At 35.4% G+C, this 26,924-nt stretch overlaps 1 protein-coding gene across 1 annotated transcript in view; it reads left to right on the forward strand.

Moving 5' to 3' along the window:
* Positions 1-26,924, forward strand: part of HCN1 (hyperpolarization activated cyclic nucleotide gated potassium channel 1) — a 440,279-nt gene that overhangs the window by 381,970 nt on the left and 31,385 nt on the right. The window contains exon 6 of the mRNA XM_055554728.1: positions 4,888-5,128. Coding sequence (XP_055410703.1) covers positions 4,888-5,128 — 241 coding nt within the window. The remainder of the gene's footprint in view (positions 1-4,887; positions 5,129-26,924) is intronic.

Consider the following 26,924-nt stretch of genomic DNA (forward strand, 5'->3'; position numbering starts at 1 on the left):
GCTTTGAAAGCATATAGTTTAATGGACTTTCCTGGTAGCTCAACTGGTAAAGAATCTGCCTGCAATGCACGAGACCCCAGTTCGATTCCTGGGTTGGGAAGATCCCCTGGAGAAGGGATAGGCTACCCACTCCAGGATTCTGGCCTGGAGAATTCCATGGAGTTGCAGAGAGTCAGACAGAACTAACTGACTTTCAGTTTAATGGAAACAATCAAGTGAGTCTTGAGGTTAGCAAAATTTTTAAAAGCTCTTCTCCATCAATCATATTTCTTTATAGCACATTTTCTTAGAGAGAACATATTTAGTTAAGTTATTAATATCACTCTATTAGTAAAACAAAACTTTTAACACTCCTCCTCTTTAATCACAGGTCCTTATAGCACATTCACTTAAATAAAACACACAGTTGAGTTATTAATATCTCTACTCTCCATCCAGATTCTTTATGGCAGTTGTTCTAATGAGAGTCTTTAGTGACATGTCTGGCTTGAGTTAGGAGTATTGTCTATATGCAATACATAATGAAAAGGATATTTCAAAGAGGCCTACCAAAAGAGCTATCATGCCAGTGCAGTAACAACTCGAGTAACAAAACAAATAATTGGTTTAACCTCAAAGTGTAAGATAAATATGAGCCTGAAAAAAAAAAAGTGAAAGAGTTAGTCTTTCACTCAGTTACTCAGTCGTGTCTGACTCTTTGTGACTCCATGAACTGTAGCCACCAGGTGCCTCTGTCCATGGGATTCTCCAGGCAAAAATACTGGAGTAGGTAGCCATTCCCTTCTCTAGGGGTTCTTCCCAACCCAGGAATTGAAGCTGGGTCTCCTGAATTGCAGGCAGATTCTTTACTGTCTGAGCCACCAGGGAATCCCCAAATATACATATATACAAAAATAATTTATACATATATAAATAAATATATACATATATACATATGTATGTGTACATATATAAATAAATAAATGAGTAAGGTAAAAAGTAGAGGAAAACAGACAAATCTCCTTTTTAAATTCCAAATAAATCAACTTTTATATATTGAAAACACAGCATAATATAACAAGACAATGACAAAGAAGAATCCTACATTTGCCTTTCTTTTTCAGCAGTCCATCCCAATATTTTGCTCAAGTACAACAGGATTATTCACGTTAATTGTTAGTGTAGAGAATATTTTTTTAACTATAATATGGATATTGTTAAAGTGCACAAGTCTTAAACATACACAAATCTTAGATGAATTTTTAAAATATATATGAACCTACATAACCTCCTGGATCCATGTACAGAACAGTTTTTAGAAGGCTTCCTTTTTTCCTTTTCCAATCAAGCCCAGAGGTTCTCACTCTTCTGACATATCACTATAAGCAGCTGTGCTTGAACTTCACACAAATGGCGTCACACACTGCAGTCTTTAATGTCTTCCCTCTTTTGCTCATCATCATGTCAGTGTGATTCATCCATGCTGTTGTGTGGCGGCAGTTCTTTCTTTTTATATTTCAGGCTGTGCTTCATTCTATGACTATGTCACAATTTATTTCTCCATTCCACCTTTCATGACACTTGGGTTGTTTCCAGTTTCAGGCTAATAAAATCAGCCTGTTATGAACATTCTTGAAGTGCCTTATGCACTGATTTCTCTTTATTTACCTTATGTTGGAACTGCTGGGTAATTGGATAGTCATGTTTTTAACTTTGGTAGATACCACCAAAAGTTTTCTAAAATGATTATATTATTTTTCACATATACCAGCAGTAAGTATATTGAGTTGCCTTACATCATTGGAAAAACTTTGTAACTCTTAATTTTAGCCATTAGCCATTATGGTTCAGATGGTAAAGAATCTGCCTGCAATGTGGGAGACCTGGGTTAGATCCCTGGGTGGGGGAGATCACCTAGAGAAGGCAACTCACTCCAGTATTCTTGCCTGGAAAATTCCATGGACAGAGGAACCTGGTGGGCTGCAGTCCATGGAGTTACAAAGAGTCAGACATGACTGACTGACTAACGCTTTCACTTTCACTAGCTATTAGGAGATACGTGGTTTCACTTTACATTCTGCCAGTAATTACTGTTGCTGTGCGCATTTTCATAGCCTCATTGGGCAGATGAATATTTTGTTTGGTGAAGTGTCCAGTCAATAGTTTTCCTTGATTTTTCTATTTAAGGAGTTCTTTTTATATTCTTGACAGGAGCTCTTTGTTGGGATATACACTGCAAATAGCTTCTTCCCATCTGTGGTTTGCCTTTTCACTCTCAATGGTATCTTTTATTATTGGTAATTTGATTTCTAGTTTGTTTAACTTTATGACAGTAAGAAAAAATGGGATTTGATATATTTAGATTGCTTCAGGGATTTATTTTAACCATAAATCTGTGCTTTGGAATCACACATATTCTGTAACCTTGGGAAATTTTATGCAGTATCTTCTTTGTTATTAAAAAGAATAGCAGTATTTTAAGGTTCCTTCTAGCACTACAATTCTTTATTGACAACTTAAGTATCATTCTGGAAAATTTTGTAAAACATTTTGTTCTCCTCCATTCTACAATATTTTATTTCACACAGTATAGCTCTAAAAAGTTTTAAGCATGGTCGCTATAAATATAATTACCATCATTGCAATAATGAATCATAGAGTAATCTTAAAAAAACAGAGTTGCTGCCTCATTGCTAAATTCTTACACCCAGCACACTCTGTATTTTTAGACTGTATGGAGCTCACAAGGTTTTCCTTCTAAGAACTTATGTTAGACAGCCATTCAAATGGCATCCTAAAGACCAGTTTAATTTCTTGTTAAATATGCTTTCAATTATTTTCTAAAAGTGAGAAAACAATGAAGAGAAAAATCTGTATCCTTCAAATCAAAGAATATGGATGAAAAGATTATTTTATTATTTTGTTTGAAAATTTATTTTCTCTGCAACCTGGCTTATTTTCAATTTTCTACACAGGATACTTCTATGTCATTCTACACTCTATAATATCATTAACTTTCAAACAAGCAATCTGATCATTTTAATAGTATATTTCTGTCTCCTTTTAATTCATGTGGTTACCTTGGGTACCTTGAATGGTTCACCTTTATCTTCATGTGTTTTTTTGTAAGGAAGAGCCAATATTTTGAATAGTGAAAAACCACATTTTTATATATATAAGGCTTGTTTCTCAAGCTATTGACTTGAGAAAGCATTTTAAGAATTTTAAATAGCCACTTCCCAATAGGAATATAAACCAAGTTTTGCGAGCACTTTTTTTCCAGTGCCAAAACTCTATCTTCCTTCTTTCCCTTTTAGCCCCCTTCCTCCCTTCTTTTCTTCTTTTTTATCCCTTTGTTCTGTCTACTCATACGTTATGCATATAGATTGAACACTTACTATGTGCTGAACTTACTGTAGCCCCCCACTCCAACCACAGGTCTTCAACACCAGTTAAAATTGATCACAAATGCCCCTAGATATAGCCACCCAAATGTCTACTGTGCATTACAGAGCTTGGATGATGCTGTACCAAGTACCACATGTAATATCCTTCTCTTGTTTTTGTCTTTATGTTCACTTTCTGGTTATTGCTGCTGATTTTTAAATATTTTAATCAGTTCCCATGAAACTCCACTATTAGAGATACTTATCTGCTTTGCTGAATTCGCAGCATATTGTTGAGGATGAAACACTTTCTTTTACATGTTGGACTCAAAATTCTGTGCCTTCTGCATCAACTGGAATTTTTTAACTATCCTGGAGTATTAAATATCAAATTATTTTATGAAGAAGATTGAGGAAAGTTTCTTTCCCCATATTGGAACCTAGAAGTTTGTATTCCCAAAGCAGGAATTCAGATCTCTTTCTCTTTTAATACCTCTGAATCTTTTTGCCATTTTTCCATCTCTTGGCAGAGGTGACTTCGTTTTATATGTCTCTTAAGCATGCTCACAAATTCAGGTCCAATCCTGTTCTTTGCGGGGGGGCGGGGGGTGGGGTGCGGCATTGGAGAAGGTATTTCTAAGAAATGGTATTGAAGTGAAATTTAGATTCCCATTGTTTATTCTGTTCCATATCTAACTTTCAGCATTAAAACTGGTTGGTCCCATATCCTTGTTTTGGTTCATGGTGATAGCACTGTGTCTAATCTGGTGTATAAATCTCCTAATTTAGAACTGACCTGATCCCATAAAGAAAGCAATTTAGAAAAAGGAAAATATGGCCTCTGTCCAGTCCAAAACTTCCAATGATAACCCAGGAGGTTTTGACAGGGTAATTTTCTGATCTAACCCAGAAACAAATTGAATTTATAATTATAGATTATAGTCAAATTAGAGTCTCCTTTGTGTAATGTGAACAATATCAAGTTTCCTTCCTATAATATGAATGACATTAAGAAAAAACATCAGAATGCTGTTGGCATTTTGTTGGCAGCTGGGCTCTTGTTTCAGAATTCCAGTCAGTAGGTACAAATTAGGTTGTTCAACACAATGGACCACAGAAGCAGTACCATCAAGGTTAATAGGAAGTGATGTGGTTTCTTTTCTTCATAAAAACAGATAAAAGGGAGACTAAAACACTTCCACATTTTAATTCTAATTTTGTATAAAGAATGATAAAGGAATGGGAAGTTATAAAAGGTGAACTTGTATATATTTAATTAATATTTATTGATGTTTAATACATGCCTATACTACTCTATGTACTAGGAATACAACATTTCAGCTCAATAATAAAACATAATCCCTGACTTTTAAGAAATATGTGGATTATTAGAATTTATGTATTTTTGTTTCTTAATTTAAATTACAATGTTATGCTGTATAGAGATCTTAATTTCAGCACCTGTTTTGCTTCCTGATATGATTAATCTCTCTTAATTTTTGTTTACTCTTGCCATCTGTAGGAGATAGTCAACTTCAACTGCCGAAAACTAGTGGCTACAATGCCTCTTTTTGCTAATGCGGATCCTAATTTCGTGACCGCCATGCTAAGCAAGTTGAGATTTGAGGTGTTTCAACCTGGAGATTATATCATACGAGAAGGAGCTGTGGGTAAAAAAATGTATTTCATTCAACATGGTGTTGCTGGTGTCATCACAAAATCCAGTAAAGAAATGAAGCTGACAGATGGCTCATACTTTGGAGGTTAGTAAAAAAGAAAATGTAACTCAGATGAAATCTAATTTGCTTGCAATATGTATCTTTATCAGAATTTTGGAGATGTCAGAATGTTGATTTATTGGGCTTGAATGTGGACTTGTATTTGAATTCTGATAAAAGTGTCTATAGTGTGTCGACTGAAAAAAATGCATAACTAAAAGTTGAGAATTATGTTTTATTTGGCAGACAAAACTGAGGACTTAAGCCCAGGACACAGTATCTCAGATAACTCTGAGAGACTGCTCCAAGAGGTAAGGGAGGAGCCAGGGTATATAGCAGTTTTTGCAACAGACCAGGTAGTTGAAACATGGAATGATTACTGTTGGTTAGAGAAAACCAGATATCTCAAATTAAAGAATTTAGTGCTTTTCTTTGTATGAAAAGATGCAAGAGTCTGGGCTTATTGAAATTATTCTTTTGATATGCACTTCAGTTGTCTGGGGCTGGTATCCATGCTTTCTCATCCTTAGTCTGAGGGCATCTGAGGGCATCATCTGGGGTGGCTGCAGCAGCTGACTGGTAGGTGGTGGGCATCCTGTTTCTCTCCTGAGTTTGCTCTGGGCTCACCATTGGGTTGCTATAATGTGTTGGATTGATGGCTGAACATCATTTGTTTACTGATATGGCAGGCAACATTTTTTCACTGAAAACTGGTATGTTTTCACATTTCAGTGTCACACGTTCAGTGCATATGCATTTACTATTGTATTCCTTAGAATATCGCTTCAGCCTCTTAAACCAGAACCAAATAACAGTGGCTTAAGCAGATAGAAAGTATGTTTTCCTCTCACACAGAAGTCCCAAGAGGCTTTAATGACTCTCTCCAAGACAGTTTTTAGGCATGCAGATTTTATTTATTTTGCTGGGCTGCCATCCTCTAGAGTATTTTCCTTATTTATATCAGAAAAATTGATTCCTCTCCACAATATGGACCACAGGAAGGGAGAAGGGGGCAGAGGAATTGAAGAATGAGCAGTTTCTCTTTAGATATGTGCCCAGAATAGCGAACTTCACCTCTATTCACGCATGATTGGCCAGAATTTAGTTAAAAGGGTACCTCTAGGTATAAGGAAAGCTGGGGAATATAGCTTCTAGTTGTGTGATACATTAGTCAGGGATTTCTAGAAAAAATGGAAGCAATAGGAGATATATATCTCCTATTGTGTGTGTGTGTATTTATATATATTCACACACATACAGAAAAGGAGATTTATTATGAGAAATTGACTCATATGAGTATGGAAGCTGACAGATATTATGATCTGCATCTGAAACTGAAGAACAGGAAAACAGGTGATTAAATTCAGTCTGATGTAAATAGAATCTGAAGGCAGATGAGTTGAGATGTTAGCTCAAACAATGAGATAGGAAAAAAATATTCGTCTCCCCTTCTTTTTTTTCTCTATTCAGCCCCCAGTGGATTTGGAGGATGCATACCCTGAAGAGGGCAGACTGCTGAGTCACCTGGTTGAAATACTAATCTCATCTAGGGACACCCTCATAGACATATCCCAAATTATATTTTTCTGGGCATCCTATGACCAGTCAAATTGACACATAATTAACCATCACAAGGGGCTATTTGCCTTGCTGAAAATTCTGACATTTTGAGTTGTTTCCAGCTTTTTACTGTAATAAGCTGTATATATTTATATTTGTGCAAATGTACAAAACTTGCCTATGAGTTGATTTACTGGGCCAAAGTCTATGCATACATTTAAACTGAAAAAAACATCAAATCATTTCTTTGATGAAACTGCCAATTTCTACATTGCTTTACCCATTGATTTTTACATTTTTCTTCCTAATAAGTAAAATTGGCATCCCCTTATTATTTGCTTTGTACTTCCATTATTAACAGTGATACTGAGGCATTTCTTTATAGATATGGATTATTTTTATTTGATTTTCTATTACTATTTTTGCATTTTTTAATGTGTTGTTTGTCTTCTTAAAGCAAATTTACAGAAATGTCCCTAATGTATTTTTGATATAATGTAACTGTTTTCTCCAAAATTATTACTTCTTTTTAAACTTTCTTTCTAATTTTTTGTTTTATCATTCTGATCTTCATTATTGTCTATTCGATTTGAATTTTAGAGCATTTGTGTTTCTAAAGTGGGTTTTTTGCACTGCAAAATTATGAAAATGTTTCCATATTTACTTCTATTTTGTTTAGTTTCACTACATTGTTATTACAATTTTAACTTGTTAGAACAAGTGACGGGGAATGACTATTAATGTCTCTTAGTGCCAGTTCTGATTTAACATTAAAGACAATGATTAATACTACAGTGTCAGACATTGGCAAGTTTAATAGTTAAATATTACTCAACAGTAGGAAACTGAAATATTTTCTTTAGAAAAAGTCAGGAAATCTGCCTTAACGTATCAGGTTTATTCTACAAGACAAATTCAAGTGAAACTTTTTCTTATCGTGGGTAAGGTATTCATAAATGGCTCTTATTACTTTGTATTAATTCTTCACAGACTTTATAATATGCCTTTAGAAGTTTTCTCTGTCAGAATTAATGTCTCCCAACTCTGTGTCTCCATACTACTTCTCAATTCCAGTATTGACTTCTTTCTGCCTCATACTGAACATGGTTGCTAGTTACCTGTCTTCCTTCTGATATTAGATGGCAAAAATGTGTGCCTCAGAATCATTGAAGAAGCTGTTTAAGTTCAGGCTCTGCCTATCAGAGATTCTAATTCAATAAATCCAGACTAGGGATAATACTTTATTTGTTTGTTCAATTAGATAATAAATAACCAGTATATTTGAGCCCCTGAAAATCAGTGAAAAGAAAGTATTCAAATCAAATTAGTGATGTTGGCTAATCTTAAAGCTAGGCAATATATTCATTTTTATTTTTAAAATAATGATTATAAAAGCAACAATAATATGCTGAGTTTAAGAAATTTTCTTCAATAACAACTATAAAATTTATTGGGAAAAGTTTTAATTTTATTAAATGCTTATTTAGAATATATCAAATTAACCATAGGTATGAAAAGTGAAAGTCACTCAGTTATGTCTGACTCTTTGCAACCCCATGGACTATACAATCCATGGAATTCTCCAGGCCAGAATACTGGAATTGGTAGCCATTCCCTTCTCCAAGGGATCTTCCCAACCCAGGGATCCTCCCAGGTCTCCAGCATTGCAGGGAGATTCTTTACCAGTTGAGCCACCAGGGAAGCCCAAAATAACCATAAGGCTCTCATTCATTAACCTATTGCAACTGAGTAAAACCTATCAGCTCAAAATATTTGGCCAGTTTTTGGTTAACCCAATGATTAGCTTCTTTGACTTTCTCCACATTCATTAAGGATGATTTTTAATTCTTCATCTTTCTCTTTCTTCCTACTCTTCTTCCTCGTCATGATTCTGATTGCATCAGCCCCTTACTCTTGAGCCGATTATGCTAAGAAAAAAGAGGAAATTAGGGAAAGCTAAGAACTTTAAAAAAATCTACTTTAGTAAGCTCAGAGAATTAGTGTTCACATGAAGAAAAAGTAGAAATTGAAAGTTGATGAAAATAAATAAAACCTGGTAGTAAAAAATAAAAGTATAATCCAGCTTTGGGGGAAAGTGTTTTGGGGGAAAAGGTTTTTGAAGTAATTAATGTAAGTGTGACAAGTACATAAAAGTTTAGAAAGGAATTTCTGAAAGTTGTTATTATGCAATAGGAATGTGTGTGCTCAGTCACACAGTCATGTCCAACTCTTTACAGCCACGTGGATTGTAGTTCTCCAAGCTCCTCTGTCCATGGGGTTTTCCAGGCAAGACTACTGAAGCAGGTTACCATTTCCTCCTAAGGGGATCTTTCCCACCCAGGGATCAAACCCAGGTCTCCTGTATCTCCTGCATTAGAAAAAAGGATTCTTTACCACTGAGACACCTGTATTTCCTCATATGTGTTTAATCTCCACTCAATCTCTATGCCTTTTCTCTCCCTAATATTGTTTTTTTTTTTATTTTCTTAACTTTTTTCAGAGCTATTTAAATATTTGTTATTTTTGCGGTATCTCAAAGAAGGAGTTTTTATTTTCGCTTTTCACTTCACTAATTTCTGTATTTTTTCTGTATAAAATCTGTTCTACTTTTTACTTTAGTTTTACTTCTTTTAGCTTCTTGAGTTTAAAAGCTAGTATATTTATTTTGAACTACTCTTCATCTTTGATGACTGCAATTTATAATACACATAGTCTGTCTATACTGCTTTGGTTAAATTCCACTGCATTTTTAATATAGTGATTCAATATTACTTTGTAAAAATAGATTGCACTTTCCATCTGGATTCATTGTATAGTACATGAGTTATCTTTTATTTAAATTCTCTTTAAAAATTTTAAATGGAAACATTTGGGGATGGAATGGTGGAGAGAAAAAAAGCACATATAATGTTTGAATAGGAGAATTACAGAATATCAAAGATGTTAAATAAATTATATTGACAATAAGTAATGTGTAAGAAAGATAAGATTAAATGAGATTTATTTTAAAGAGGAATGAGGTGATCTTCAATGACTAAACCTAGTTATAACTATCAAAATGTAATTATACATAAAATAAAATTTTTCTCCATCCTTTTTCTAAATTTCTTAAGACATAAATGATCACCTTTAAATATAGTTTTACAAAATTACTGATGAAGTTATCCCTCATTTTAACCATTTAACAAATATTTCACCTATAGTTTATTCCTGTGAAACAAATATCTACTTATTCAATCCAACTCACTTCAGTAAGAAATTCTCCAAAATAGCAATTGGTTTGGGCTCAGTGCTTTTAGTGTCATTCATATTTTCATTACGGTGATTTGAAATGGCTATTAGTGGGCCTGTTCTTTGATAGACAGTTTATGGAAAAAAGTAGATCTGCATTACTTTCAGTTATTTTACACATACAATTGATATTTGTTCAATTTAAACACCAAATAAGATAAAGAAAGGTTGTTAGAATCTAATAATAAGAACTGTACTTATTTAACATGTAAGGGTTTAAAATTTATACCCCTTTAGGTATCTAAAATGAAATTTTGAAAGTGATAGAGCATACTTTTGTAGTATATTAATTTTATATTTTGCATCAGCTGGACATGGCAAGTTCACAGTATTTTTAAGCAGAAGAGCCTGAGATCAACTTTGTCATATTCTTTCCACTCTTCCAAAGTGTCTTAAGTGAGTAAGCATAATCAATGCACAGAAAACACTCCAACTAAATGACAAGCAAAATAGTGAGATATGGAGACATTCAAAGATCAAATTCAGAATTTCGTGTTCTGTACCTAACTTCCTAACTTGATTTATTTCTACAATAATACAGGACTGTTTCTAGACATACATATATGTCCAGAGAGGTTAACTTCATTAAAATTCCCAATAAAGTATCTCTGTATCCGTAGTTCATGATTTTAAACAAAAGCTTTTTTCTGATATAATGTTTCATTATTAATATTTCTGTCCACTCACCTTGTAGTGGTTGTCTCTCCACATCAAGTGTTTTAATTGATTCAATCCCTTGACTTTACATCTTTCAAAATGTTTCTCTCATAGGTTCTTCTTATAATATATTGAAGTTAAGTGAAGTGAAATTCACTTAGTCGTGTCCGACTCTTTGTGATCCTACGGACTATATATACACTCCATGGGATTCTCCAGGCCAGAATACTGGAGTGGGTAGCCTTTTCCTTCTCCAGGGGATCTTCCCAACCCAGGGATCAAACCCAGATCTCCTGCATTGCAGGTGGATTCTTTACCAGCTGAGCCACCAGGAAAGCCCCCCAAAAGTGGTGTATAATAAACCTACCAGAAAGAAAATACTTCCCTTGATGGTTGCCATGATAAATCATTTAGTATTGAATGCTATTTAGACATGTCTAACATTTTGACAGCCTCAAGGAGACTGTCAGCCACTTTATATAGCTAAAGTGCATATTTATGGTTTTATGCCCAAAATGCATTTGGCCAGATTACAATGATCTGGCATTTTTAAATGTAGAGCTGCAGGTTTGAAAAACCACAGGCTATCCCTGTCATGGTGATCATTCATTGTTTGTAAGAGGACTAAAAACATCTGCCAATCCACAGTTTACAGTTTACTCCATTTCTAGTCCATTGTGCATTTCTAAAAGCTGACTGATTTTCTAGGAGATGTGAGGAATCTGTTGATAACAAAGTTACAATTGGATTAGTTCAATATTAATTTAACTACTATAAACATTCTCACAAAATATAAGGAAGATGAGGTGGCAGCAGGGAAAAACAATCAATCTTCTTCAAGATTTTTTATTTTGTTTTGTTTTCCTTTGCTTCGTCATTCATTCTCTTCTTAGGTCAGGTTAATGAAATATTTGATTCTATGATAAGAAGACAACTCCACTGGATCTTTTTGTAGGTTGTGTCCCACCTAGAAATACCAGGTAATGTACAACCACAGGATGAATCTTTGCTAAATCATTGAGTTGAGAGGGGTGTTAATCCCCATCTAAATCTTCACCTTCTAGTTCTTCAATTCAGTAGTGTCATGTATAAATACATGAATGCATGATAAAGAATTATATCCATATGTCTGGGACACTTATGAAAATCAGGATGAACATTAAGACATTTTACTTTGAAGTCATCATGTCTTTCCCTCTTTAATAAAAGAGACAAAGAAGCAAAGGTTAGAGAGAAGGAAAAGGAAAAAACAAAAACGTCCTTATTACAGTTCTGGATCTTCTCGTATTCCTGTGATTATTCACAAGTCACCGCTTTTGAAGTATTTATAATTAGAGAGGTATGGCCTCTCTAATTATAAATGGCCAGGCCATATCTTGAACCTAGTCAAATAAAAACTCCTTAAGGCAAATGTACTTTCTAATTCTAATTTCTAGTGTGTCATTCTAATTCATGTACTTAATTTCTAAAATGTGCCTCTACCTAGCTCCTAAGTTTCAATGTCTATCAAAAACTGGGGTAATTGATTTTAGTGAAAAGTATGGGGTTCTGTTGCAAGGTAAAACAAATCTAGCAGGTTATGATTCACTTTAGAATGTACAATTGATTTGACTATTTTGACATACTCTTTATCATTCTCTTGAAAGCAAAAATTGTGAACATTTTGATTACCAGTTTTCTTTGGTATTCATATTTTACTTGCTTTATTGGTATATGCATTTTACTTGTATTATTCAAATGCTACCTTCTGTAATAATAAACTCGGTATATGCTATTAAGGGAATGTCTGATAATAAAGAACAGATGGAAGATTTTTTTTTCATTTTGCATGCATAGCTCAAAGGTAGAAAGAAGCAGGGCTTTCCATCAAGCATAACTGGAGGAAAAAGGGTTTTAGGCAGAATATACATCATCAATAGGATAGTCTTAAGAAAGAACTATCTCCTGGACTGATGTTTTTTTCTTCTTTCTTTTAAAGAGAAATCTTTTTTGAAAAATTATTTTGTTTATTTATTTTTGGATGTGCTGGGTCTTAGTTGCTATGAAGGCTTTCTCTTCTCTATTGCACTGAGCCGGGCCTACTCTGTAGTTGCTGAGCAGAGGCTTCTCACTGCAATGTCTTCTCTTGTGGTGGAGCATGGGTTCTAAGGCACACAGGCTTTAACAGCTGCAGTGTGGGCTCAGGAGTTGTGACTCCTGGGTTCTAGAGCACAGGGTCATTAATTATGGCACACGGGCTTAGTTGCCCTGCTTGGCATATGGGATCTTTCCGGATCAGGGACCAAACCCATGTCTCCTGCATTGGCAGGTGGAATCTACCACTGAGCACCAGCAAAGCTCTCATGTTTTCTTTAAGGGTTCTCCTTAAAGTACACATGCATTAGTGAATTGAGAGTGACCAATTGGAGAAGGAAATGGCAATCCACTCCAGTGTTCTTGCCTTGAGAATCCCAGGGACAGGGGAGCCTGGTGGGCGGCCGTCTATGGGGTCGCACAGAGTCAGACACGACTGAAGCAACTTAGCAGCAGCAGCAGCAGCAGCAATGGGCCTCTTATTTTGAAGCCCAACATTGCCCATTCATGCCTGTTTCCCAGGATTCTGGAGAGGAGACTCCAGACCTATAACTCTTTGTGTTTTCATCCTTTTGCAGCTATTCATCTTTTAGGAAGGCTCATCTGAATTATGTCCCTAGCTCTTTGGATGAAGAAGAAGAATATCCAAATTTTTAAACAAAACCTCCATAACTGTATACAATCTGGCCCAGTTTATTTTCCTAATCTCAATGCATATCTTCCCCTCTAGATGTCCTTAAATCAACCTCAATTTATCCTTAAATCAAGGCTGCTAGCTCTTACATTAGCAAAGAATGAAAGTTGCCTTTGTAAAGATTAATCTCTTTAGTTTAAAAAAAAATAAAGCAAAATAAAACAAAAAACCCTCTCCATTCTTTAGGCTGACACTTTGCTTCCCATATGAAGACGTCACTGAAATGTAATTTTTTTAGTCTCCCCCGGGCAGATTTTTTTTTCTGCTTTCCTACCACTTAACCTATTATTGAACTGTTTTTGTTATAATTTATATGTCAGTCTTCTATAATGGATTATGAAATTTCTGAGCTTTGACACAATGACTTTTTCCAGTTTAAATCTGCAACTCCAAAGAATAGTGCTTGAATTCTTACATAAACTCAAGGAGAACTCGTACAATGAGTCAACGGATGAATGGATGAACAGATCTGTTTTCCCTCATCGCTACTCCTTATTCTATCTCTTTTGTTTTCTTTCCAGCTCTAAAATATAAAAAGCTTGTTTTTTTTATTTTAGATGCATGTTGATACATGGCAAAACCAATATAATATTGTAAAGTTAAAAATATAAATAGAAAAAAAAGGAACCAAACATCCCATTCACTTCGGTACTATACTGTGCTAAACTCATTATCTTTATGTCAAGACAGGAAACTAATACAAATAATAATGATAAATTATAAACTACACTAAATGAAACACAAAGCATTATCTATTTCTGAGAAACTCAGGACTAATATTTGAATTACCTTCTATCTAATTTAAATTGAATCTCACTATATGAAGAATCAAATAATATGGTTCTAGAATTTCAAACAAACAGAATCTAGAGTAGTGCCATTCACTAGAACTTTCTGTGGTGATGGAAATATTCTTTACTTAATACTGCTCAAACACTAGCCATATGCAACTATTGAACATTTGATGCTAGTGTGACTGAGTAATTGAATGTTTAATGTCATTCTTTTGCAGTTATTTTAGATTAAATGTAAATAGCCACATGTGGCTAGTGCCTGCCATACTGGATAAAACTATTCTAGATTGCTGTAAAAAGAGGATGAGAGGACCTCATCAGGCCTTGTGTTGCAGTACCAGGACCTTGTCAAGCATGATGACTCAAATGCCTCAGAGCCTGCAGGTACAGGAAAGCGGTGAAGTGAACCCAGTGTGATGTGAACATTAGAACAAACATGGTGACTGATGGCAGCCAATTCTGTGTCTTGGAGTCAAGGAGACACAAGGATTGGCTCTTCTAAACCCAGATGAGAGGGATGGTGGCTACGCAGGTCTCCCCATGACCCTCACTCATTAAAGAGGCCCTGTTTTCCAGTACTCCCATCTGTTTAGAAAACCAGATCTAGATCTTGATGTGAAGACTCAAGTGTCGGTTATCTCAGTTGTTAGAAACACTGTGCGTATATGTGGAAGATAGAAAAGTGATACAAAAGAACATATTTAAAAAACAGAAATAGACCCTCAGACATAGAAAACAGGCTTATAGTTACCAGCAGGGAATTTTATTCAATACAGTAAATCCCCTACATAAGAACACGTTCTGTTCCAAGAGCACGTCTGTAAATCCAGCAAAGTTAGCCTAGCTAACAAAATTAGCTAACACAATGGGCTATGTAGCATGGTAGTGTAATAGGCTTATAATATTTTTCACCCAAGCAATACATGAAAATAAACAAAAAATAAAGAAAACATCTTTTATCTTCTAGTATAGTACCTTGAAAAGTAAGTAGGTACAGTACAGCAGCTGGCATACAGGGGCTGGCATCCAGTGAACAGGTGAGAAGAGTTGACTGGAGGAGGGAGAGGAAGTGGAAGATGCTGGAGCTGAGGGAGTGTCAGCATGGGAGGCAGAGGGAAAACTGCAACTTCACTCACACCTTATGTGGTTAGACGTGTGAACACACATTCACACCTTGAAAGTTCGCAACTTGAAAGTTCATATGTACGGGACTTACTATACCTTGTAATAAACTATAATAGAAAAGAATCTGGAAAATTATATATATATATATATATATAACTGAATCACTTTGCTGTACACATGAAACTATAAATCAATTATACTTTAATGAAAAACAAAAACACTATGCAGATAAAAAAATGGGGTGAAAGGGCAAGGCAGATGTATCTAGAATAATATAGAGGGCTGTCATCTCTCCCCATTTTTGCTTTCTTAGAAAGTTTTCAATCTTCCAAAAAATCATTATTTCAACTTATGCCATAAATGGAGCAAGTTATGTTTCCTTCCTTCCTTCCTTCCCTTTTTTCTTCCACATCAGTTCAATTCAGTTGCTCAGTCGTGTCCGACTCTTTGTGACCCCATGGACTGCAGCATACCAGGCCTCCCTGTCCATCACCAACTCCTGGAGTTTACTCAAACTCATGTCCATTGAGTCGGTGATGCCACATAGAGCTATTGAAAATCTTCAGTGCTCCAGAGTTCTAAGTATTTGTCATAGAGTAGCAAAGAAGATGAAAACCCTAGAATTCATGAATTTTACACTCTTAATACTTCTTTCTCTCATATATTATTTATACTCATTCCCTTATTTTCTGTTTGTCCCTAAGTTTTCTCTGTGATTTATTTGGAACATTTATATAAATGATGCACAGAAACTATGGAGCATAAAGATTTGTATTATACTAATCACTTTATGTTTTTATTTGTGTTGTCATCCTTAGCACATTTCCTGGTGTATCCTTTTTATTGAATAAATATTTGTGGCATTGAATCTAATTTTGAAGTCATCTTTAATTGAATAATATTTTATATCATGACATCAGTGATAAAGTTTTTAATAAATGATCTTTATTTATATTTCCTTTCAATTTTTCAAATGAAAAATCACGATGACTGCTCTTTTTACTCCTGTACGTTTTTAATAGAAGTCATAAATGTAACTTTATTTAGTGCTGAACAGAGAAGCTAGATTCCTTCTTGGTTGCTTCTTTTAATGCTCTTGGTTTGGTTCTTTTATTTTGCTCTCCAGCCTCACATTTAGCTTTCAGAGCCTCAGTACAAGATTGCTGACTAGGATTTTCTTGCCCTACTTCAGTAGATCTGCTCATCCCCTGTCACAGGCAGGCGTGATGAATGAGCTAACATTAGTAAAGTACTTTGAGTTCTGTGGATGAAAGTTGTGCAAACTATTATTCTGTTGTGACACTTTCTTTAAGGATCATTATCATACTTCATCATACTTGTGGAATCTCAGCACAAAAAGGAGGAAGAAATGTGTCTTTGAGTAGGCACACTTCAGTAAAGTATAAAAGCATAGCAATTGCATGGGAAGGGTGGAGGTTCAAATTTTTATTTTTAATATTAGCTTGTTTCCCTCTCACATTTTCTATTCTATACTATCAGCCCAGAGTGGGATAAGGTGAAGTAAGACCATCTTTCTGTGGAAAATATATGTTACCTTTTGAGGCATTGGTTATACATATGAAAGTAATTAAAACTTTTATAATGCTCCCAAAGTTACATTTTTATCCTATAAAAGAGTTAACAGGTATGCATATAAAACAGGCCAGGCTCTTTACCATAATATAGTATTTTAGTATAAAACATAGTTAAGGTCTTTGATAAATGCCCCCAACCTGTAGTATTTATGGCCCTAAAAAATTCACTCTTTGAACAGGTTCATTTGGAGTGATGTCCTGTGGTGAGTTTATGTGCGTAATTGCTGGTAGACAGATGGATAGGTTCTCACTGTGTCCTCATTTCAACTCTAGCATGCTCCTTGTCCATGTCCACTTAAGCTGATAACAAAGGCTTTTTATTCTGTGCCCAGGTTTTACTTACTCTTAAGTTTAGATCCTGTCTTCAAATCTGAATGTCCACATCACTGAAACTATGCAACTTCACAGTGGCATGCCTTCTTGAGCCTTGTACCATGTACCATTTAAAAGGTTCAGGATGGGGAACACATGTATACCTGTGGCGGATTCATTTTGATATATGGCAAAACCAATACAATATTGTAAAGTTAAAAAATAAAAAAAAAAGGTTATGTCTGAGTAGCTTAAGCATATTTCATTGCATGGTTGTTCTACTCTCATAAAATTGCAAATTAAATTAACAAATTCTATCTTTAGGAACAAAACTGTAAGAGGATTAGGAAACAACACGATATGGCAGAGTACTCAGCATCCACAGAGTCAGGAACCAATCCCATCTCTGTCAATAAGACCCCAACCAGCTGCATGTCCCCAGGCAGTCTGTTTGACATTTTAGGGCTTAGGTTCATCATCTGTAAAAGGAGACTATTAAAATAGACACTATCTGCACTTTTCCGGGTCTATGATGCTGTTGGAATGGGACTTTTGGGGACATATTCTCTTTTGCCAGTGTGCTTGTTTTAATACTTTTCTGAGTATTTGAAATGTCTTCCTGCTTATTCTAGAGTTCACAATATTTTTGAAGTATTACCATTGAGGATATTTTCTAGGACAAGATCCCAGCATTGAAAAAAATGGAGGAAGGTGATATTTGTGATGATTCATGTTCTAGTGGATGAAAATTAACTACAACTCTTTTTCATGAGTAGTGAAAAATAGAAAGTGTCAGGGGCTGGTTGTGAAGTTCTTTGAAATGTGACAGAAGGATGCTGCTTAAGGAGTGTAGGCGTTAGAGTTGGATCTTGAGGTGCTATTGGGTTTTGAGAAAGTCACTGATCTCCTCTATGCCCCTGTTTCCAAATTGGTAACATCAGGATAATAATAATTTCTACCTCATTAGGCTTGCTTAGAGGACTAAATGACTTAACATGTACAAAATGCTTATAGATTTGTGCTATGATGATAGGTAGTAACAGAAGCCATCAGCTGGCATCAAACAGAGCAACAGACACATGTGTAAGACATTACTGAAGTATTCTTGAATCAGTGCTCATGTTGAGTTAACAGAGAATCTAATAATCGATTTGTATATTCTCCCGCGTCACTATTAGTCTTAATGCAATAGCAATTAAATTTATGAGAAATCAATTTGTGTGTATGGTAGGGGTGGGGATGTGAGGATGAAATAAACAGTCTTGAAAGCTCTTTAAAATTAAAGGCCACCTCAATGCTGAAAAATCTTAATTGCCTTATTGTATACATATGTGTGTTTATGTTTATGCACACATACACCCAAGAAATAACACTTAAGATTTCATAAAATCCAAATTCTTCAAATAACTAGACTTTAATGTGTCCCGCATTGTACTCATTTCAAGTATATCATATAATTCCACATTAGGTTAATGTAACTACAAAAATGCATAATCTTTATCATTTTCAATATCAATTTCCCAAATGCATTAGAAGGGAAATGGGAGAACAGACATATATTTTTCAAAAGTTAAATTATTCAGAAACATTTTTGTAAAATTTGGAATTAAGAAGGAGGCATCATTTCATTCTTTTGTGCAGTTGAAGAGCCTGAGAGGTGCATGGGCCACAGAGATCAGTAGTGACAGAGATGGACTGACTTTAGGCCACTGCTCTGCACGTCGTTACAGTGTCATTAGTTTATAGCATTTCGGAAAACAAAGATCCTTTCCTATCAGTCTGAATGATAAAACAAACACATTGCACACACACACACACACCTACAATTGCTTCCTCCTAGCCTGTTGCTAGAAAATCTGCATTTCCTAAGTCTAAGCTATCCATATAGTCTAAGCTATATGCTTCTGCTATCCATAGAGACATTTCTCCATGGTTGAATTTACTTAGAAGGGAATACTGAAATTACCTGTCAGAATAGTTCAGCAAAAAGATAATGAAGTAGGAAAAGTTTAATCACTTTAAATTGCTTTTCATCACCTATTTTGCAAAATACACTAAATTTATTGAAATGTTTTAATACCCTTAGCAAATTTAAAATGCCAGAAGTATTTAAAAATGTTTCTTTGTACTTCATACTGTAAATCACAGGAGAAACACGTTAACAAAATGATGTTTTAGTGACATGCAGTGAGTGGTTCTCTTTTCTGGGATATGTAGGTGCACCCCAACAAAAGGAATAGTAGGTTCCAAAGATGTGTCTAAATATTATTGATGTTAGCAAGTCAATAATAGCCACTCACACTTATGCATTCACACTGGACATGAATGAGAACATTAATTAAAGTCTAGACTGCTTAAAGGAAGAACATTTGAAATCTTAATTGAATCCATTGCACATTACAACTGTTCACTTATTAATTCAGTTCATATTTATTTATGCTCTTATTGTAAGGACTTAATATGAGTATATTAAAAATTCTCGTTTTCTTGGAGTTTACAAGAAACTTGTAATTGTAAAACAATCACCACTGCTTCCTGCTCAATAGGAAACTGGAAACATTTGGTACTGAAATCACTTTTATGTGAATAATAGGCATATTTTTGCATGTATTGTTGTAAGTTGAAGAAGAGAGATGCTTGGACTCATAATTTTTAACAGGTTATCTTTTTAAAGGAACAATATAAATGGTGAAAGTAGCTTAGTCGTGTCCGACTCTTTGTGACCCAATGGACTATACAGTCTGTGGAATTCTCCAGGCCAGAATACTGGAGTGGGTAGCTGTTCCCTTCTCCAGGGTATCTTCCCAATCCAGGGATCAAACCCAGGTCTCCCACATTACAGGCAGATTCTTTACCACCTGAGCCATCAGGGAAGCCCATAAATGGGTAGAGGTATCATTATTATTATCATTATGAAGTTTCCAGTGAGAAAAGAACCAAATTAGTACTTCCATATATTGTGTTCTATATATCTATCTCTTTTCCTATCTGATTATGAAGTACATGCTCTAGAGAAATGGGCTTCCCTGATAGCTCAGTTGGTAAATAATTGGCCTGCAATGCAGGAGACTCTGGTTCAATTCCTTGGTCGGGAAGATCCACTGGAGAAGGGATAGGCTCTAGAGAAAAGCTGGTTCCAAGTTTCTGAGAATCTTGACCTGGTCTAGTTTGCTTTTTTTGTTTTAGTGCCTTTACTATCAGGGCATTCTGGTTACAACTGTATAGTTCAGAGTAAAGAAAGGACTTGAACTAAGCCATTTGCTCATTCTAGAGTCTTAATTTTCTGACTTGACTTTATCTTGGGTTAAATTAAACACACAGTTGCCGGCTCACATCCTTACACTGTGTGGAAACAGCTTTACCAATATACTGTATTACAGATGGAGATTAATTTTCTTACTAGATGTGACTTCTTTGAGCTGCAATAAGAGTATCTGTGGAAGGACAAGAGAGTGTTACCATAAAGAATAATATATAACAGGATTTCAAAATGCTTGTGCTCCAGACAGATAATTTTACATGGAAAATTTTAGGCAAGTTAAATCAGGGAAAATAACTATAGTTGAGCAAATGCGTTGTGGAAGTATCATTTTGCATGTTGGACTTCTATTGAAGAATATGTTCCTATTTCAGGAACATTAGAAAAAGAAAGAAACATTAGATAAAGAAAGAAATTTTTTTTTCTTTTTTTAATATAAATTTATTTATTTTAATTGGAGGCTAATTACTTTACAATATTGTGTTGGTTTTGCCATACATCAACATGAATCTGCCACAGGTATACACATGTTCCCCATCCTGAACCCCTCTCCCACCTCCCTCCCCGTACCATCCCTCTGGGTCATCCCAGTGCACCAGCCCCAAAGACAATTTTTAAGTTGAATCATAAACTCTTTCTCTTAAATAGGAATTTTATCCAGTGAAAGTTTTCTGTTGTGCAGAACCTTAGTTGTTTTAAAGTCCTAAAATAGGTATTTTTTTTCTTTTTTTCTTTTTTTTTAATTTTATTTTATTTTTAAACTTTACATAATTGTATTAGTTTTGCCAAATATCAAAATGAATCCGCCACAGGTATACATGTGTTCCCCATCCTGAACCCTCTTCCCTCCTCCCTCCCCATACCATCCCTCTGGGTCGTCCCAGTGCACCAGCCCCAAGCATCCAGTATCGTGCATGGAACCTGGACTGGCAACTCGTTTCATACATGATATTTTACATGTTTCAATGCCTTTTTTTTTAAATTTTGTCTTTTGTTGTTCTCCCCCAAACAATAAAGACTTTTCAGAGAAAATTGGGAATGTGTGGTGTCTAGTATCTTATATATCAGGGAGTCAGAATCCAGCTGAATAAATTGTAGATCGTTTCTGTTTTATGGAGCCCTTCTAGATCACTCATTTGTCATAATTCCCGTGTGTTTAAGTGGATGTAGCCTTATACTTTGCAGTTTTGCTGGAAGGTATGTATTGTTTTAGGGGAAAAAAATCAACTCCCTGCCATCATTAATTTGAACCTCTTGGACCCAAGCCCTTTTGTCACTAAAAGTGTGAAGAAAAAAAAAGAGGAGTGATAATTGTTCTTGGCTACATTTTCAGGTTGTTGTCTTGAGATTTTGCTCAGAGACCATGGCAACAAATAAGAAATCAAAACATAGAAACCTTTAATAACTGAAAGCTGAAAAGATTCAATAAAAATGTTTTGGTGGACTCCCTTCTTAATGAAATTTGTTGTTTTTAAAGAGTCTAAGTCTATAGGGCTTCAAGAATACCTAAGAATAAACCTAATTCCCACCGGCTTCTGAGTGAGAATTCTATAATGATATAAGAAGAGTGAAAAATGGGAGAAACAAATGGCACCAGGGAATGTGAAATTTTATTTCCAGCCCAGAGGATAACTTTTTAGAAAGAGATCTTGGATTTAATGCTCAGTTTTTTGCATTTGCTGTTTTCATTGGCCCACTTGTGCCTAAACCAAATGCCTGAGGTTCTGAGAGAAGCCAGGAAGAGGGATGAGGTGGAGCCCCACAGGAGAGAGAAGTGATCATTTTGTGAAAGAGATGACCTTCAGGGGGCTGACTCTGCACGTGACTCTGAAGGAGTAGATTTTCCTTCTCTCAAAAATCCCCATCAGTAAGTCTAAGAGCATCATCATCATTGCAGGGATTAGTACTAGAATTTGCTACAGCAGCAGTGGGGAGAGAAGATGAGATTGTGAACATGTCAGTGAAGAACCTGTAATCTATTTCACAGCTTCAGAAACTTCTAAGTGTTTTGAACTCAGGAGAAGAAAATCTTGCAAGGAAAACCTAATCATTAAAACAAACAAAAATGATTCATAGAGATATCAAAAGTCCTAAAACACCCACTGTTCTGCAGTTATTACATCATTCCATCACATTACCTTGTTTTATTTCTCTATAGCAGTCAGTATCATACAGGTCATCTACTTATTTATTTAGAGTGTGAGTTCCATGAGAATAAGGAACTTGTTTTATACTTGAAACATGTAGGATGAAATCTGACACACACTAGTTGTTGTAAAGTTGTTAGGTTGTGTCCAACTCTTTGCGATCCCATGACTGCAGCACACTAGGCTTCTCTGTCCTCGGCTGTCACCCAGATTTTGCTCAAATTCACCACTAGTCTCTGATATAAATTTCTTGGATGGATAATTGAAGCAATTTCTGTAAAAACTGGGCAATCGTGTGCTGAGTCAGTTGGGGTGGAGATAGCTCATTGAAGGGAAGGGTGACCTGTTTTAGAGATGGAAATGATGTGGAACCACTTCTGCCTTTTCAGCTCAAGAAACCCACATCTGATGGTCTGAAATCTATCCAGCTCATTCCAAAGTGAAGTACAACCCTAAATGTAGACTTGGAAAATTGATTGTAAAGAAGCATTTTCCTCTCTGTTATAGAATAGAAACTTCTGGAAGTCGTATTCATAATGTGATGTATTTAAGGTTAACCTACACTGTTTTTTCAACTTAAAATGTACTCATCACTTTTATGGGGCATAGGAGGGAAGAAAAACACCTTAGGAGAAATAAATCACTAGTCCATATCTCCAAATTAATAACTGGCATCAGACTTAACAGTTTGATTTGAAGGTCTCTCCTCTTCTGCAAAGAGAAACTGCCATATGGCTGACATTGTGGTCTTTCCACTTACACAACAATTTAATATGCCTAGTTCATGATGAAATACCAGCTCCCGGCTGGGAAATTAAAGCAGCATTCAGCTCCTCTCAGCAAGAAAGCTGCAGTTTGATATATTCTGTAAACTGGATGCTGCATTAGCCAAGGGAAAGGATTGGCATAGTTAGGAAACACAGTTGGACTTGTTAAAACAAGCGTTTCAGTGCACAGATGCTAAGTCTCTTTGGAACTATGCTTTGGATCACTTTGCTCCTTCTTAGCTATCAACTAAATATATTTTTGTTTCAGTTTCTTTTAATTTTCATCCTTACAGTGATTTATATGAATGTGATCATCTACCTCTAAGATTTCAAAACATGTTTTTTGGGAAAAAAAGAGCTGACCATATATTAAAATAGTCTTTTTTTCCTTAAGAGTAGCATTTTAAGCAGCTCAATGCAATATCTGTCAAGGTGGCATAACAGAACAGGATTGACCTCACACAGACAGAGAATCAAATGTTGAATCTGTTACCAGCTGGTCATTCGGCCTTAAGTTGTTTTATTCAGTTCTTTTAGCTGAGTGTGGTAGCATATAAAATCAGGATAATACTACTCACTTTGTAGGGCAGTTGCAAGGAATATTTATATATACCTGTGTTTGGGGGGTGTACATGTGTGTAACATACCAGACGTGGTTCGGTAAAGTGGATGCATGTGGACACAGAAGTAAAATTTAAACATTCATTTGTTACAATAGTCCATACATATTCACATGCATCTGTACATCCATTTTATAAAATAATTATTTGCCATAGCATGGTGTGCTTGCAGTGACTGACCCTATCTTTCAATGTCTTTTCATTCTCCCAAGGTCTGAGTAACTCTAAAAAAATATCATTTTCCAGTGAAATTCTTCAGATAGAGTTCATGATTAAAGATAATATAGCTAGTTACATTTTCACATGTGACACAAACTTGTCATTTCTCATCTTTACTTGTCTACTTTGAATTTATTCTTCAAAATATTTGCTCCTCCAACAAGCCTGCTCTGAACCTCTAAGCTGGTCTATGGTATTCTCAGCGCATTTCTATCTTTTTATTGAATATATTACAATTAAGTTATCTGTGCTTGCCAACTGGACTAGATCCTTTTAAACTTTGTAATTCTATTTTCTGACTCTGGATTTTGTAGTTCATCAACAATGTGTGTCAAAATAGCCATCCACAGACACATACATATGTGGACACAAACATATTTTGTTTCTCATTCATCATTTGCTTCCCCAGTCCATATCAATATCTTCCTAACTGACTCATTATGATAAAATTATTTTCAATCTATTATTATACACTAATAATCATTAAAATTAAACATTGATTGTTTTAAGTAATATAATCCACTAAATATTAACAGTTTGTGCTTTGACTAATATTCATTTGTTCAACAAGCCTTATGGAGACTCCAGTTATGCCAGTCACTGTGTCCTATAATCAGTATGTTGTTTAGAAAGTAAACATGTAAGAAGTCAAAACAATATGCAAATCACCACAATTCAATGCATTAAGAGCATAAGATGAAATAGCCATTTAAGATGGAGGAATCTGTTAAAAATTCTCTGTGAAGGAGGTATTGAGTTCCAAAGGCTGAGTAGGAGGTGGTGGATTGAGAGGATGTTTGTGGAGTGAGCATTCCCAGTGGAAGGAGCAGCAAGTTATAAAAGCAGAGGCTGGCAAGAGCATGGCCATTTGAAGAAAAGCACAGAAAGTATTCAAAATTTGGGGGATGCAGAGTGGGAGGAAGGCAGCCACAGGAGATGAGTAAATGTGGATCTGTGTCTTTGCAAGAAATTAGGATTTAATCCTACAGGTAATAATTAGACAAGAATTGAAGGTGTTTAGCATGAGGACTGGCATGATGACATTTGCTTTTGGAAATAAGTATCCTCATAGACATAGGTGCTTGAGCAACTAAACAGATAGTTAGAAAGGTCTTCAAATAACTCAGACAAGAAGTTATGAGGATTTAATCTTCAACAAAGGATTAGAAAAACTACTAAAAAAGAAAGTAAAGGATTAATAGAGCTTACATTCCTGCTTTCTATGAAGAATAAGATAAAGAGAAGATCCACAAATGGTAGCATATTTGTGGTTTGATAACTGGGTAAATGTGATGCCACCATGATACTCAAGATCAGTCGCTAAGTCATGTCTGACTCTTTGCAACCCCGTGAACTGTAACAGCCTGCCAGGCTCCTCTGTCCATGGGATTTTCCAGGCAAGAATACTGGAGTGGGTTGCTAGTTCCTCCTCTAGGGGATCTTCCCGACCCAGGGATTGAACCTGCCCCTCCTGCATCACAGGCAGATTCTTTACCACTGAACCACCAGGGATAGTGAATATAGATAAAGCAGGTTTGCAGAGTTTGTGGTGGGAGGAAGTAAGAAATGAGTTGGGTTTTGAGCTTGCTGGACTACACATTCAAAGACTGAATTGTATTTACAGTCTATACCAAAATCTGCCATATTTACAATTATTTAATACATGTGTTTGCCTAATATCTATTTGGTGAGTAGATGAATGAGTGCCTGTGGAACAAGCAGCTTGTAAAGGTCCAGGAGGATCAATAGTCTGTTTGCAGTACTCCGGGCCTGAAATCGTATAATGAAGATTAAGATGAATGTGGTTCAGAATAAATTAAGAAAACTAATTTCCCTGCTGAAAGCTGCCACTAACATGAGAACAGAGAAGATGATCACTAGCCTCATAAACATAAGGAATTCTTACAAAATTATGAGTGTATATTGTTCCTATCATAACTTATTTACTCCTCTCCCAATTTAGTCTACTATTCTCCAGTGCTTCTCAACCAGAACTTAGACAGAATCAAGCCCTATTGTCTTAAAGCATATATTACAAGTAATGAATTAACTTATCACTTATGTATCCACTTATGTACCATGCTTGTGAGAATTCATAAAATAGTCACTGAAATAATTTTCTGTGTTATATTGCTTAGATTAGAAGCCTTAACTGAGAAAGTCTGTCCTCCTCCACTTAATACTAGAACAACCAGTTCCCATAGAAAGTGTTCTGAGCTATAGACAGGGAAAACAAAAGAAGCTTTTGACACACCTCTCACTAGGGTTACTATTCAGTTTCCTTACCCACCTCTTATAAGTTTCTGGATCCACATTTATAACACATTTTCTATAACTAGTCTCATATTACTAGATGTGTCTGTTCACAAAAAGGCCAAGTCTATACCTGAACTTTACAATATCCAGAATTCTTATATAAAATACTGAAGTTACATAATTCTTACATTAGAGAGAAGGAACAGAGGTCCCTATCCAGTTCTGCTGTCTAATATTCTAATTGTCAATTAGTCTGTGAAAACAAACATTCGTGATAGAATACCTCTGGTTGTCTCTGCAGAAGAAAAGACAATTGATTGAGATGGTAGAAAGATACAGCCCATCTGTAAACTTTTATATAGGAGAATGAAGGGAGCTGGGAAGACATACCAGACCTTAAAGAAAGTTATTCAGCAAGAGGAGCTTCGGCAATGAGGACAAGAACAAAGACAAGTCTCTGACTCTAAGAACA

The sequence above is a fragment of the Bubalus kerabau genome, chromosome 18, assembly GCF_029407905.1.
Source record: "Bubalus kerabau isolate K-KA32 ecotype Philippines breed swamp buffalo chromosome 18, PCC_UOA_SB_1v2, whole genome shotgun sequence".
Taxonomy (NCBI): domain Eukaryota; kingdom Metazoa; phylum Chordata; class Mammalia; order Artiodactyla; family Bovidae; genus Bubalus; species Bubalus kerabau.